General features: G+C 39.0%; 1 protein-coding gene across 2 annotated transcripts in view; it reads left to right on the top strand.

Annotated features, from left to right (window-relative positions):
• RAB3C (RAB3C, member RAS oncogene family) overlaps positions 1 to 13,212 on the top strand; it is a 274,835-nt gene extending 261,623 nt beyond the window's left edge. For both annotated transcript variants that reach the window (XM_043887795.1, XM_043887794.1), the window contains exon 5: positions 12,799 to 13,212. In XM_043887795.1, coding sequence (XP_043743730.1) covers positions 12,799 to 12,986 — 188 coding nt within the window. In that variant the 3' untranslated portion in view covers positions 12,987 to 13,212. The remainder of the gene's footprint in view (positions 1 to 12,798) is intronic.
• Positions 13,213 to 17,184: the final 3,972 nt, after the last annotated feature.

Genomic DNA, 17,184 nt, shown 5'->3' with positions numbered 1-17,184 from the left:
CTAACAATGAGAAAACAGAAAGAGATATTAAGGAAACAATTCCATTCACCATTGTAACGAAAAAAATAAAATACTCAGGAATAAATCTACCTAAAGAAACAAAAGACCTATATATAGAAAACTATAAAACTGATGAAAGAAATCAAAGAGGACACAAATAGATGGAGGAACATACCTTGTTCATGTATCAGAAGAATCAATATAATGAAAATGAGTATACTACCCAAAGCGATCTATAGATTCAATGCAATCCCTGTCAAGCTACCAATGGTATTTTTCACAGAACTAGAACAAATAATTTCACAGTTTGTATGGAAATACAAAAAAAAAAAAAAAAAAAAAAAAACCTTGAATAGCCAAAGCAATCTTGAGAAAGAAGAACAGAACTGGAAGAATCAACCTGTCTGACTTTAGACTATACTACAAAGCTACATTCATCAAGTCAGTATGGTGCTTGCACAAAGACAGAAATATAGATCAATGGAACAAAATAGAAAGCCCAGAGATAAATACACGCACCTATGGACACCTTATCTTTGACAAAGGAGGCAAGAATATACAATGGAGAAAAGACAATCTCTTTAACAAGAGGTGCTGGGAAACCTGGTCAACCACCTTGCAAAAGAAAGAAACTAGAACACTTTTCTAACACCATACACAAGAATAAACTCAAAATGGATTAAAGATCTAAATGTAAGACTAGAAACTATAAAACTCCTAGAGGAAAACATAGGCAAAACACTCTCCGACATAAACCACAGCAGGATCCTCTATGACCCACCTCCCAGAGTAATGGAAATAAAAGCAAAAATAAACAAATGAGGCCTAATTAAATTTAAAAGCTTTTGCACAATGAAGGAAACTATAAGCAAAGTGAAAAAACAGCCTTCAGAATGGGAGAAAATAATAGCAAACAAAGCCACTGACAAATAATTAATCGGAATGGAGGCCCCTGAGAAGCAGTCCACATATGGGGGAAGCTGTACATTTACCCCAGGCTCTCTGTTCCCCCTGGAGGAAGAGCAGGCTGTGGGTGTGGTGCTGCACCAGCCTGGAGGGGAGCCGCACAGTCGGCGTGGAGAGCTCTTCTTACCCTGCTAATGCAGCCTGTGCTGGCTCTCTGGGTTGCGGGGTGCTTCAGCCTCCCACATGTCCTAGGATTGCCTAGGTGGTGGTTTGTCATATGGCTAGTTGTCAGTTGCTCTCCTTGTGAAGGAATGAAGTCAGGAATGACCTATGTCATCATCTTGGTGATCCAGAAATCTAGATTTTTGAAGGTCAGCTCAAAATAAAATGTTAAAAGTCTACACACCAGATACCACATACAGAAGTCTCTGTCTTGAAGAGTAGGTTGGATTGGAAAGGGGGAAAGGATGAGGGACAGTGACTCAAGGAGATAACTCACATGGGCAAAACTGCAAAGGGCTTATGTTGAGTCTCTTCAGCAGATGGGGTCTCTTCCAGCAAGCTGGGCTGAATGCAGGGTGCTGGGGGTGTTTTGGCTGAGAATGATGAACCAGAGCATGGGAAGCTGCTACATCAGCAAACTCAGATACTTCTTTCCCTCTCTGCTGTTGTGCTGAGCCTCTCCCACATATGAGGTGTGTTAAGCTTATGTCTGGAGAGAGAAGGACCAGGAGGGAACCTCTGCATTGAGCAGGATTTGTCAAAGGCACAGAATGATCCTTGCATAGTTTCAGCATACTAATAAAACAGGAGAAAAGCTAACATCCAGTTAGGCCTGGCTAAGGGCAAGGAGTCAAAGACTAGCATACTTGACCTTTTATTTTCGCAAAACAAACCTTTGAAATTCTCCAGCTTTGGTCTGCTTTCTGTGGCGCCTTCTTCAGGTAAGTGGGTCAAAATCTTTATCAGTTCCTCTAAAGTCTGTCTCCAGGCTGGGGCCCAGCAGGGAATGAGCTGATATCGTAGCTTGGCCTGCTGCTCAGCAGGCTCAAGTTCTGGCCCAAACGTCACCCACCTGGCGACAGAATGACCTTCCCCTGCTGCTCTGGCTCATTCAATTCCACAGGAAGGGGAAGACACTGAAACTGCAACCAGAATCTGGAAGCAGAAAGTCTTCTCATTTAGGAGTTTGGAAATAGAAACCTAAGGACAGATCACAGATTTTTAATGAAGAGAGATGAAAAGGATTTACCACCCTATGATTTTTATGGAATGAAAGAGCAGTTGCATTTTTTTTTTCCTCTCAAACTGAAGTTGGAAATAGTCATAGTGCCCCAAATGGTGTTGAGGATTTTCCTAGAGGTGAAAAAAGAAAACAATTCCCCAGAATATCTTATGGAAACAAATGGTATTTCACAACATGGCATAGCCATTGATGCATGGGAATAAGTCATTGCCTATAAGAGTATTTTAAATACTGAAGGCTGAGAAGATGGTAGTTAAGTTCTCAATATTTGAACATTTGAATTGTGATTATTACCACTAATAATTACAAGGGGAACAAGTCTCTTGGAGGTGCTGGGACATTTCAGTACTCTAGGTGCCAACGGGGAGCCTGCCTGGAACCCACTACTTTGATGAGCTGTGGGCTTTCAGCCTAAATCTGCCTTGTGTGGGTTATCAGTACCAGACCTTCCCTGGAACCTGGCACTCACGTGACCTTAAGGGAGCCAGGCAGAGCAGTGCCAGCAGCCAAGCTGAGCGTGCTTCATGTACCTCATGTTCACCAGAATGTATTCAGAAGTCCTCTACCATAAGCTCTGTCATCTCCACTGAGGCTAGGGCAAAAACAATGACAAATACCTGTTTGAAAGGTTTGTGTTGAGTATGAGGTGATATTTTCTGATAGAATCCTCCTCTATGAGTGGGATGGTTTACCCAGTAGGGCCTGGAGATTCCTTCTGGAGCAATCTCTCATGGAAAACATTCTCATTCATTTAAAACAGTGATTTTTCGCCATATGTATACATATATACTCTCTTTTTTGGATTTCCTCCCCATTTAGGTCACCACTTCCCTAGTGGCTCAGACAGTAAAAGAAACTGCCTATAGTGCAGGAGACCTGGGTTTGATCCTGGGTCGGGAAGATCCCTTGGAGAAGGGAATGGCTACCCACTCTAGTATTCTTGCCTGGAGAATCCCATGGACAGAGGAGCCTGGTGGGCTACAGTCCATATGGTTGCAAAGAGTCAGACTGAGCGACTAACACTTTCACAATTTTCACTTTCATTTGGAGCATTAAGTTAGAGCTCCCTGAGCTATACAGTAGATTCTTATTAGTATCTATTTTATACATAGTGTCAATAGTGTACATATGTCAATCCCAAGCTCCCAGCTCATCCCACCCTCTTCCCCCATTGGTGTCTATTCATTTGGTCTCTATGTTTGTGTCTCTGTTTTGTAAATAAGATCATCTGTACCAAATGGATAAAACAGTGATAAATGTATCATACAGCTTATTAATGTAATGCACATACAATGCATTTCACCCATTTAAACAGTGTTCAGTTCAGCAGTTCTTGGTATATTCACAGAGCTGTGCAACCTTTAACACAATCAATTTTCATCACCCCAGGAAGAAACCCCATGCTAATTAGTATTCATTCCCTATTTCTCCTGACTCTATAGTTTTGCCTCTTTTGGACATTTCATATAAATGGAATCATATAATATGTAGTGCTTTTGTCTGACTTATTTCACTTAGCATCATGTTTTCAAGGTTTATCTACATTTTAGCCTGTATCAGTACATTTTATGGCTGAAAGGTATTCCATTATATGCATTTTCCAAATTTTATTTATCCACTCATCAGTTGATGGACACTCAGGCTGTTTCCACTTTTTTATTATAACTATTGCTATTCTAAATACTTCTGTGCAAAATTTCTGTGGACATGTTTTCACTTCTCGTGCTAATGTATACATACAGTAAGTATGTTGAACCATTTGAGAAACTGCCAGAATGTTTTCCAAAGAGGCTGCATCATTTTATACTCTCATCAACAGTGTATAAAGATAGTGACATTATATAAATATATATATATTTATATATATATAAATATATATATAAATTATTAAAAAATTTATAACAAATTCGTACTCTGTGACCCCCATTTTGACTATTCCCCAACTCTGCCTCTGGCAACCACTAATCTGTTCTCTGTATCTTTGAGCTTAACCTTTTCTTATTCTACATATAAATTAGATCCTACAGTATTTGTCTTTCCCTGTTTGACTTATCTCATTTAGCATAATGCCTTCAAAGTCTATCCATGTTGTTACAAATTGCAAGATTTCATTTTTATAGAACTGAATAATATTCTATGTGTTTGCATATACATATACACACATACACATTTTAAAAATTCACCCAGTCTGTGTACTCTTAGGCTATTTCCATGTCTTCAGTTCAGTTGCTCAGTCGTGTCCAACTCTTCGCGACCCCATGGACTGCAGCACGTCAGGCCTCCCTGTCCATCACCAGCTCCTGGAGTTTACCCAAACTCATGTCCATCAAGCCAGTAATGCCATCCAACCATCTCATCCTCTGTCTTCCCCATCTCCTCCCGCCCTCAATCTTTCCCAGCATCAGGGTCTTTTCCAATGAGTCAGTTCTTTGCATCACTTGGCCAAAGTACTGGAGTTTCAGCTTCAACATCAGTCCTTCCAATGAATATTCAGGACTAATTTCCTTTAGGATGGACTGCTTGGATCTCCTTGCAGTCCAAGGGACTCTCAAGAGTCTTCTTCAACACCACAGTTCAAAAGCATCAATTCTTCAGCACTCAGCTTTCTTTATAGTCCAACTCTCACATCCATACATGACTACTGGAAAAACCATAGCTTTGACTAGACAGACCTTTGTCAGCAAAGTAATGTCTTTGCTTTTTAATATGGTGTCTAGGTTGGTCATAACTTTTCTTCCAAGGAGTAAGCATCTTTTAATTTCATGGCTGCAATCACCATCTTCAGTGATTTTGGAGCCCCCAAAAATAAAGTCTGCCACTGTTTCCCCATCTATTTGCCATGAAGTGATGAGACCAGATGCCATGATCTTAGGTTTCTGAATGTTGAGCTTTCAGCCAACTTTTTCACTGTCCTCTTTCACTTTCATCAAGAGGCTCTTTAGTTCTTTTTCTCTTTCTGCCATAAGGGTGGTGTCATCTTCATATCTGAGGTTATTGATATTTCTCCTGGCAATCTTCCATGTCTTAGCTATTATAAATAATGCTGTGATAAACATGAGGGTGCACATGTATTTTCCAGTTATTGTTTGTTTTCTTCAGGTAAATAACCTAAAGTGGAATTGCTGGATCATACAGAACTTCTATTTTCAATTGTTTGAGGAGCTCCATTCTGTTTTCCACAGTGGCTACAGCAACTTACTCCCATCAACAGTGTACTAGCATTCCCTTTTTTCCACATTCTCACCAACATGTATTATTTCTTGTGTTTTTGATAGCAACCATCCTGACAGGTGTGAGGTGATGTCTCATTGTGGTTTTGATTTTCACTTCCCTGATATTTAGTGATGCTGAGCTTTTTTTTTTTTTTTGCTATCAATAATGTATAGGTTGCCTTTTCATCTTGTTGGTTTCCTAGAAGCTTTTTAGTTTGATGCAGTCCCACTTGTTTATTTTTGCTTTTGCTGCCTCTGCTTTTAGAGTCATATGTAAAATATCACCACAAAGATTAATATCAAGGAGTTTACAGCTCATATTTTCTTCTAGGGGTTTTATATTTTTAGGTCTTACATTCAAATCTTTTATCCCATTTGAGTTAATTGTTGTGTCTTCCATGTGATTGTCCAGTTTTTTCAGTGCCACTTATTAAACAGACTTTCTTTTCCTCATTATATATTTTTGGCTTCTTTGTTGTAAATTAGTCAACCACATATACATGGCTTTATTCCTGAACTTTCTTTTCCACTGATCTGTGTATCTATTTTTATCTCACAAAATAGTGTTTTGATTACTATACATGCTTAGTTGCTCAGTCATGTCTAACTCTTTGTGACCCTAAAGGGCTGTAGCTCCTCTGCCCATGGAATTTTTCAGGCAAGAATACTTGAATGGGTTGCCATTTCCTTCTCCAGGTGATCTTCCCAACCTAGGGACTGAACCCGGGTCTCCTGCATTGCAGGCAGATTCTTTACCACTAAGCTGTCAGGAAAGCCCCCTTTGATTACTATAGCTTTGTAATATATTACTAGTTTGAAATCAGGTAGTATGTTGCCTTTAGCTTTGTTCTTGCTTAAGACTGTTTTGACTATTTCGAGGAATGTTTTGTAATTTTATATAAAATTTAGGATTGCTTTTTCTATTTCTGTGAAAAGTGCCATTGGAATTTTGATAAGGATTTTCACCAGATCTGTAGATTCCTTTGGGTAGTATGGACATTGTAACAATATTCTTTCAATCTATGAAGATCTTTCCATTTATTTGTATCTTCAGCTTTTTCCCATTGGTGTCTTACAGTTGGTGTTTTGCAGATAAGTATACTTATCTTTCACCATCTTGGTTGAATTTATTCCTAGGTATTTTATTCTTTTTTAACGTAATTGTAACTGGGATTTTATTTTTTTTTTCTGATAATGTTATTAATGAATAGAAAACAAAACAGATTTTTATATACTGATTTTGTATCCTACAACTTTACTGCATTTGTTTATTCTCCAGTTTTGTGATAGAGTCTTTAAGGTTTTCCGTATTTAGTGTGTCAACTGCAAGTAGTTACAGTTTTACTCCTTCCTTTCCCAATTTGGATGTCTTTTATTTCCTTTTCCTTCCTGATTTCTCTGACTAAAACTTCCACTACCATGCTGAATCAAAGCGGCAAGAGATGGTATTTCTGTCTTGTTCCTGATCTTGAGGGAAAACTTTCAGCTTTTTACCGCTGAGTATGATGTTAGCTGTGGGGTGGGCATATATGGCCTTTATTATGTTGAAGTACAGTCCTTCTATATCCACTTTGTGAGTTTTATCATAAATGGATGTTGAATTATGTTAAATGCTTTTTCTGTACTTATTAAGATGATGATGATTTTTATCCTTCATTTTGTTCATATGTATATCCTGTTGACTGATAGCAGATGCTGAATCATCCTTGCATCCCTGGAATATATCCCACTTGATCATGGTATATAATTCTTTCAATGTATTGAATTTGGTTTGCTAATATTTTGTTGAGGATGTTTTACATCTATGTTCTTTAGAGATACTGGCCTATAATTTTCTTGTTGTATCCTTGTCTCATTTTGGTATCTGGGTAATACTGACCTCATAAAATGAAGCATTAGAAATGTTAGTATTAATTCTTCTTTAAGCATTTGATAGAATTCACCAGTGAAGCCATCTGATCCTGAGCTTTTGTTTGTTGAGAGGTTTTTGATGACTTATTCAATTTCCTTACTAGTATTTGTTCTGTTCAGACTGTTTTTTCATGATTGAGTCCTGGGAGATTGTATGTTTCTAGGAATTTATTCATTTCCTCTAGGTTGTCCAATTTGTTGGCCTATAATTGTTCATGGCAGTCTCTTATGATCCTTTGTGTTTCTCTGCTAATGTCTTCTCTTTCATTTCTGGCTTGAGTCCTCTCTTTTTTTCTTGGAGAGTCTAGCTATAGGTTTGTCATTTTTGCTTATCTTTTCCAAGAATCAGCTCTTACTTTTTTGTTTCTATTTGATTTATTTCCACTCTGCTCTTTGTCAAGTCTTTCCTTCTGCTAACTTTGGGATTTGTTCGTTCTTTCTTTTTCTAGTTTCCTGAGCTATTAAGAATATGATTCTTCTTGTATTCTTAGATTCTTAGACACTTATTGCTAAGACTTTTTTTAATTTTGGTAAAACATGGTGAGCTTTATGTTAAAGTGTACAGTTTAGCATGTATCCACTTTCTTGTGCCACAAATTGCCAGAGTTTAGTTCATTTTGCAAAAGTGAAACTCTATACCTGTTATGTGACATCTGTTTTTCCCTCCTCCAGCCCCTGGTCCTTCACTTTCAGGCCCTCTGAATCTGTACTTTGTATTTTTTTGTGACTAGTTTATTATACATAGCATAATTTCAAGATTCATACATGTTGTAGCATGTGTCAGAATTTAAGACTTATACATTAGTCCAGAGTATATATATACCACATTTTGTTTACTCATTCATCAGCTGATAAATACCTGGGTTAGCTACCACCTTTTGGCTACTGTAAATGATGCTGTAATGAACATAGGTGTAGAGAGGCTAGTGAATCTTAACCTTTCATGTGCATAAGAAACCACCTAAGAAGCCTTTTAAAATGCGTGTTTAAGGTCCTTCTCCTTACAACTCCAGTTTAGTATGTCTGAGGTGAAGTTTAAAAGTTTTTAAGTACCTCAGGTGATTCTATTGTAGGTAGACCTCTAGTGGTATGAAATCAGGATAACATCTTTTGGACAGTAGAGTGAAAGCTGGTTTATATCACCTCTCTCTGCTTCCTTGCCCGGGGACAACGTTAAATGCACCCAACATTTGCATTATAGAGATCCCAGAAGAAGCAGAGAGAGAAAGGGCCTGAGAAAATATTAAAAAAGATTATGGCTGAAAACTTCCCTAATAAGGGAAAGGAAACAAGGAAAAGGAAAGTCACTCAAGTCCAGGAAGTACAAAGAGTCCCATACAAGACAAACACAAGGAGGAACACAGTGAGACACATATTAATCAAACTGACAAAAATTAAATACAAAGAGAAAATATACAAGCAACATGGAAAAAGCAACAAATGACACACAAGGAAATTGCTGTAAGGTTATCTGCTGATTTTATACAGCTCAATATCCTGTACTAACCTATACGGGAAAAGAATTTGAAAAAGAATAAATATTTGTGTATATATAATTGAATCACTTTGCTATGCACCTGAAACTAACACAATGTAAATCAACTACACTCTAATAAAATTAAAAATATATATACTGAACCACAGTGCAAGGCTCATCCAACTTGAGAACAGTGCTGTCTGTGTCAGAGAGGAATCAGAATGGATGACTAGTATCTGTGGTTAACTGAAAGTGTTCACTGATTTGCTGATGAAAATATATGTGCTGCAATTATTAATACTGAATGATGTAGTCTGAGGGACAGATGTCCAAAGCTGTAGGTTTAACCAGTAACCTATTTATTGGGAGATCTCTGTCACCCTTCACAATCAGCTTGCAGTGTGACCTTGGGCTACTTATTTGATCTGCTGAACCACTGTCCTACTTAATAAACTGGAAATGATCTCCAAAGTTTTATGAAAAAGACTATTTCCTAAGGATCACTGGCTGAAGTGCTGGCTCTCCAATGCTCCAATGTGTGGATGGGAGGTTAACTATTTCTAAGAACAAGGGCATGTTGCTATTGCTGAAGTTGAAAAGTGGAAGTGTTAGTTGCTCAGTCGTGTCTGACTCTTTGCAACTCCATGGACTGTAGCTGCTAGGCTCCTCTGTCCCTGGAATTCTACAGGCAAGATTACTGGAGTGAGTAGCCATTCCCTTCTCCAGGGGATCTTCCTGACCGAGGGATCAAACCCGAGTGTCCTGCATTGCAGGCAGATTCCTTACCGAGAACCACCATAGTTGAAGTTAGTATGATACATTGAGAGGTAATGGCCAGAAAATCTAACAAGGATTCAATGGAAAAATAAAGGCTGAAATGTTAAGGATTTAGTCCACGAGGTTTCAACACCATGGACATACATAGGTGTGGGGTGTAGTCTAACACAAAGTTGCCTGGATGAAGATACTGATTCCCCTGGAGGAGAAATTATTTATTGCACAGTAAACTTGCTTTGTTCCCAGGTGGCACAGTGGTAAAGAATCTGCCTGCCAATGCAGAAGATACAAGAAATGTGGGCTCAATCCCTGCATCAGGAAGATCCCCTGGAGAAGGAAATGGCAGCCCACTCCAATATTCTTGCCAAAAAACTCCGATAGACAGAGGATCCTGGCAGGTTACATCCATGGAGGCGCAAGAGTCACACATGACCTAGCAACTAAACAACAAAACTGCTTTGCCCTGAATCCAAATAACTATATGTTGAATTAATGATGTTTATTTTTATCCTGAATATCTCATTTTATGACAAACAGCTCATGTGGTCAGTGAGAGGGGGCCTAATGTCCAGAACCTTTCACATATTTCTCTGTAGACATACAGCTGGTCCTGATGGCTGCCCTGATGGACCTTAGGCAGCATAAAATACCAGAGTATCTTTGGGATCATTAAGAAAAGATGTTTCACTTGGTTCACTAGGAGTGTTAAATCTAACTCTCTAAACTGATGAAAGTCTGTTATCTCAGCATAGAACTTCCAATTCTACTGGAACCAAGTGATAGCATCTGCAGAGTATCTGAAGGCGCTGGCGAATGTGCATGTTTAGTTTAAATGTCAGCTGTGCCATGACTGGCTGGTCAAGTAAGTGAGCAAAGTTGGGCCATTTCCTTACTGATGATTTGGAGAAAATACTGGCACCTACCTCATAGATAAAACGTATAAAGTGCTTTAAATACTACCTGTTCTACAGTAACTATCCAAATGTTAGTTTGTTACTCTTACTGTTGTTTTAATGAGAGTATTCTTTAATTACGTAATTATTATATAATTATAGCATTTTCTGGTTTTCTTGGCACTTTTACATATATTTTCTCATTTGAGCTTAATGAGAGACAAATATCATAAATAAGGATCATAAGAATAAAAACATGACTTTCTCGTGATCATAAAGCCAGTAAATATTGCTCCTGTGGCCAAATCATCCCTCTCACCATAGGACGGTACCTCCTTCTCCAGCCATGCTGGCTAAATGGAGGACTGTTATAATGTGGCGGTCTGTTCGTGGGGCTCCAGCCAACAGTCACGACACTGAGAGCACTCTGGCTGTTTGGATCGAGGATCACGTTACTCACCTCAAGCTGCACACCAGCAGCGGTGTGTGTCTCAAAGCCCAGATTGAAAGAATCACAGTTGGCAAAGGTTTGCGTGGATGACTGTTTGTTTTCACAATGGCAACATCTTTTATGGTACCCTTCAATTTCAGTGCCTTCTCCCAGTCGTGCTAATAAATAAAAGACATGTCACGGAAGAGGTAAGAGAAAATTAAAACCTTTGGAGAAAAGAAATTCTGTACTTTGGCACAAATTATCCTCCTGTTAAAACTGAGAGAATCCCCACAAAGATGCAAATAGTTTTGACATCTAGGCAAGTTGAGGACCTAAGCAATCGCTTTTTTCCAAAATCTGGATCACATTGTTGAAAGGTGAATGAGCTAGCCCAATAGACTGCAAATGTTAGAGAAGAGAATTCTTGTTAAGCCAGATAGCATTTTCTGTAAAGAAATGCAGAATTTAAGAGAGCTACATAAACACTATCTGGAGAGACAAATGAAAGGGAAATAAAAGCCAAAGAAGGCTTGAAATATTCACTGCTATTTTATAAAACCTGTTTTAACTCATGCTGTTCCTTCAGCTCAAATCCTGTGGTTACTCACTCACATTTTAACAATAGACTACACAGTAACTAGAGAAATTCAAGTTCAGACATAGTCATCGATCTTAACCAAATCAGAAATTTTCACAAAAATTGCTTGTTGTTGTGTATCTTCAATAGTGCTTAAGAAAATTATTATTTCTAGTTTATAAGAGCAGTTTTGACACAGATGCAAAATATTAATCTGCCTTTTCTCATTTGGCCTCAGGAGCTGGGATGAAATCACATGATTTAATCATTCTGAATCCATGTGGCTCCTCGGAGATAGGGCCAGATGTAACCAGAAGGATTTATAGGGTGTAAAATTCAGAATGGATTAGGAAAGCATTTCTGTGTTCAGCCCAATACATCCTAAATCAACATCCCCTGAATGGACCAGAGCAATCTCTGGCTGACCTAGTGGGGAGGTTGTCATGGCAACTGACTGGCAAGCTCAGCCAGTGGAATGTGACTGCAAACAATGGAGCGATAAGATTGCGTACAGAGCCGAGGACTGAGGCTGCTTCTGCCCAGGCAGTGATGCATCAGCAGAAGCGTCAAACTCTCACTGCATTTTCGTGCCATCTCGCACTTCTGGCAGCTCATTTGAATTTATCGTGTCCTTTCCCAGCTGTTGATAAAAACACTGCTGCTGACAGATAACAGAAGCTCTGGAAAATCAGCATCAGTAGCTAGATGCAGTGGTATACAAAGCCCTGGAGTGCTGTTAGGTTAACACCACTCAAATTTCCTAAAGGAGGTTGAAGCACACTTAAGGTAAATCCAGTGATTCTTTAGTGCCACCTTGTGTCCAGTGAAATACTGGAAATCTACCAAAAGCTTACCCTCAGGTGCTTCACTAGGACAGACATGGAAAAAGTTAGGGCTGCACTGTGTTGGAGTTTGGGAGTCCCTTTCACAGCAGAATACGAACATGAAGACGTCTAAGCCTCAAGTTAATGAAAAAATGAAAATAACTTTGGTAGAATCCGAAATGAGGAAAGAAAAAAAGCCAAATAACCCCAGTCTTAGAAAAGATTAGAAGCAGCTACATGGTGATCTAGGGGTTGGGGGAAGAGATGACACGGACTCAACACTGAGGAGTCTTCATGTTACTATTACCAGCTCTTGCCAAGGTATTTTTTTTTGTCTAGAGAAGAATAACATGCAACTATCACTAATTCCACTTTGTCCTGTTGTTCCTGGTTCACGGATAGCAATATGTTCACATGACACCTCACACCTATCTCTCACCTAAACCACATCCACCAGTCACTGCCCGCCTCCCATGCATGTCCCATTTAATTTCAGCACACATAGGAAATGATCAAACTGTGTTTCTGTGTGTTTCTTCCAGGATTTGAATTTTTTGAAACAAGTGCCAAGGATAACATTAACGTCAAGCAGACATTTGAGCGCCTTGTGGATATCATCTGTGACAAGATGTCTGAGAGCCTGGAGACAGATCCAGCCATCACTGCCGCAAAGCAGAACACAAGACTCAAGGAAACCCCTCCTCCACCACAGCCCAACTGCGGCTGTTAGTGTCCCCCATACAGGCAGCTCCAGAGGGGTTGGTTGCTAAAAACAGCATTTATAAATGATTGATTAGCCTTCATTTATACTGCCTAATAACTATTTGAGGGAAATCTTTGATGTCAGTGGCTCGAACATGCATTCAATTCTGGGGAGATTCCCTGTGTTAATATGTGGCAAATATGTGATCTTAACTTTGTAAGGACTATCCATCTATAAACATCTGGTATTTGCATGTGATTTGTTATTTGTCTTCTAGGCTCTTTTTGTTTCAGATTTCTTAGATTAAGCTACTGCTGGGACTTCTGATTATAATTTCATACAACTGACTTTTGTGCCATGGGTTCAAATTATGAGATTCACTTGTAGGTATGATAACCGAGAATTTGGTTGTGTGCGTGGTGTGGGCTGGGGGTGATCTTAGGAGACCTTATTTGCTTTACTCTCAATTGAAAAATCCAGTGGAAATATTACTCATGATTAGGAAGACTGTTGTGAGTCTGGTTGGTTTATGGTTCAAGTATCTATCTTTCAATGTTATTAATAATTGAGAAGATCACTGACTATAAAGAAACAAAAATATTGTTTAAGGCCCTTGAAAATTTCCTAAGAGATGAATATTGACCTGACTGGAACTAGATATCAACAGTAGTCTTAGTTTGGATGTTTAAAAAAGGAATTCCTAACCCAGGACTGCTCCACCCAACATTCTAAATATTTGAGGGCACTGACAGACTGAAGTATCTGCTGAATGTGTTATATATCAAGCATCTTAATCCAGAATGATAAATGTAGGATTCCAGGGCCTGAGTTTCCCCCATGGCATATACCACCACAACTTTCTGGAACAATCATCAACCCCTGAAACAGAGGTTAAGTTGAAGCTTGTGAGAGTCTCTCTTCTCGCAGGATGTAGACTTGCTTCCCAAACCACTGCCGTCTGCTCACACCTCCCCAGGTTTTTTAACCTGGTTAGAAGTCATTTAAGTAGTATCTCCATGGTTCTCAGGTTGAAGACAAGCAACTATCATCTCTAATCTTTTTAAATCCAAGTATTTATACTGTTAAGGTATATCCCCATTCTGTAAGCCTTTATCCATGCTTAAGGGAGTCAGAGACCACTATTTGGAGCTGAGGATTACAGAAATATCTTAGGATGCCATAAGCAAATTGAGAAGAGAAAGGAAATCATTTGAATACCCAGATTCTTTCTCCTAAATTTCTCAAGGACCTTATACAGTGAACAAGCAAACCAATCCCACCAGTGAGTCTAAATGAGCAAAAAAGAGATATAGCATCTGTATCACTACCCAGCATTGTTCACAGCTAGGACTTTAAGAAGGCACACAATGGCATATTTGTAAGGATAGTTCCATTAGGTGAACGTTCCTCTCTTTTGGTGATCATGTTAAACACTGTTTTCTCTTTTTAAAAGTAGAGAAACTTCCCATAAAATGCTGAGTGCAAGATTTTTAAGCCAAGATATTGATAGAGAAAGATAAAGAGGTCTCTGGAGAATAAATGCCTGCAAGTCAGGGAAGTAGATCACATATATTACTAGTAAGTTAGAAGATGAAAATTACAGGAGAAAGCATTTGGGATCTCTTAAGCATATCCACATTTTTATTATGTCTCATCTTCTTAGCTTAAAATCTACTAATTGGCAGTAAGTTTTCACTTTGGCACTCTGCAGGGTAGGCCTTAGTGAAGACAGGACATTAATGCTTTATTAGATTTTAATAGGGCAAACCAGCTTCAAAAATCACAGAAATTAAACTGAAGGGAAGCAAGTGAAGGTGGGGGCCATCAAAGCAGATTTGTTTGCAACAGAAGCCTGTTTGCATGATATTGTAATATTTCTATAACCTAGACTAGGAAATGACCATGTTAAATAATACAGTTGTTAAGCTGACTTTTCCAGTTTAACATGAAGCAATAGAACCAGGAACACCTTCCCATCCCCTCTTAGCCCTGACCTCACATACATACATACAGATGTCAACGACCTAAATATACTAAATAGGATGTCTCATATGGCTTCTTCAGAAGGCCCTTGATATGTGTAACATTGTAAAATGGAAAGCAAAATCAGAGGGTAGAAAATTGGAAAGAAAGTTGAGTTTTACCCTCTTGCAAACACTTTTCCCAAAAAGCTAATTTCTACTGGAATTAATAGGCCCTAGAACCAGAAGACCTAACCCAAGTACCCACATACACAATGTCAAACCTGCCAAAGTTGTGTTACTTGATGCCAGTCAGGGGAGCTTAACACAACAACTGGGCTAGGTGTCAGTGCCAAGGAACATTCAGCAATTTCTATTTTCCAGACCTCAGTGGAAGCTGGGCCTTCCTAATTGATTTGAGAGTCAGTCTGAAGCACTCACCCTGGTGTGAATTTCACCAAGCCAGAAGCTTCCAGAAAGGATTGTCACAGAGCTCAATGAATTGAGCACCAATGCTCCTGCTATATAAACCACATGGAAAGAGAGAAAAATCCTCTATTCCTAATCTCATCAAGAGATCTTGGCTTTAAAATCAAATTTGGCAAAAAAAAGAACCAGCCCAGGATTAACTAAGTAAACTTCTTGGCATCAAGCTATATTACTTATAACACTATAGTTCCAAGGTTTTTCAGCCTTCTGGCCATCATGCACATGAATGTATATAAACACACACCTGCATACAGTACCTCCCATATTCTCTCCATCTGCCAACAGCCTGAATAACCACAGATCATTTTTTATGAATTGCCTAACTAAATCTGTATTCAAAAGCACAAAGACATCTTACAAAATGTTAGTGTGTAAATTGTAGACAACCATCTTTTAACCTCGATGCAGTTCAATTAGTGTTTCAAGTACGGAAGTATTTGTCTTCCTCTGCCACTCATCTCATCACCCCATCTCTCTGATTACTTTTTATAAGCAAACCTTGATTGTTTTGAGCAGATATTTCCAAGAGCTTTGGTTTGGGGATTTCCTTTCTGTTCTAAATGGAAATGAAAAATTGGACTGTAAATTATTTCCTCTACATGGTCATTCATGGAGTGGATCTGCATTTCAGCTTTTGGGGATGTGAGTAGACATAGAAGGTACATGGAACTTGAGTCCTAAGACGACAGTTCACGAGTTAGCATTGTGTGTCCGGGCTCCTAAGAAGAACTGCTTTAAGTCAGTGAATTCATTCATTGTCACTGCCCTCCCTGAACAGCTTCCACTGCCTTGAACTTCTAATCTCCTCCTTAGGTTCACTTAAAATCATTACCCCCTGCTGCCTAATAAATAAGGGCTAAGATTTTTATTTGGAAAGGGAACCATGATGATGCCTTTGGCTACAGAGAAAGCTGCAGCAGTGTTACATTAAATGCGAACTATAAATTCTATTAAAGTACAACCCCAATTATACAAGCCATCTATATTTGCCACAAACAAATATCTATTTCAGCTACTTAACTCTTATCCAGATTAATTATAGGTCTTTAGTTCAGCACAGTGGTTATCTTTCAGGAACCAACTTAAACTTCCAATTTTAGCTATGTTTATGCTGACAATACTTTCAGGGATGAAATGTTTTTTGTTTTTTTTTTTAAGTAAAACACAGTCTGCTGTTAACTGAACTTCCATGAAACATTAATTTCAGAGCACGGTAGTTGGTAATCAGGCCTCACTGTGATGTGTTTTATCTGATGTGCATCTTCGTGCTTGGCAAGGATGCGCTATGCCATTCTTCAGTCAACCATGTGGCATTGGTGGGACTATATTGAAAATGTAGCCAGACTCTCCCAAGCTAGACCAAGGCAGAGGTAGCAGCTGCATATGGAAAACTAATCTAAGTCTTAAAGTCATAACTAAAACCCTTCCAAGCCAAAAAGTGTTTAATCATTTTCATATGCCATTGGAATGCTTCATCAGGAAGTTTTGGTGGGGTATACTTGGGAGGTGGTCTGTCTTTCTGCCTGAAGAAACCTGCCTTTATAAATGACAGTGTGCATGACTGGAAGCTAGAATTCTTTGATCCTTCAAGTGTGTACTTACTCAGCGTGCTGTGTCAGGGTGCCGCGTGAGCAACCAGACCCGTGTGGCCTTTCTGATCACCCCTTGGAAGTGCAGCCTCTCCAGCTCTGCTTGGCTTTGCCCGTTTGAGTAAACTACCTGTGCTTTAGGGGTCTGCCAGTAAAGTGGTGAAATCTTTCTGATGAGTTGAACCA

The sequence above is a fragment of the Cervus elaphus genome, chromosome 25, assembly GCF_910594005.1.
Source record: "Cervus elaphus chromosome 25, mCerEla1.1, whole genome shotgun sequence".
In the NCBI taxonomy this organism is placed as follows: domain Eukaryota; kingdom Metazoa; phylum Chordata; class Mammalia; order Artiodactyla; family Cervidae; genus Cervus; species Cervus elaphus.
The sequence above is the reverse complement of the archived record's forward strand: the minus strand, read 5'-3'. Positions and strand labels throughout refer to the sequence as shown.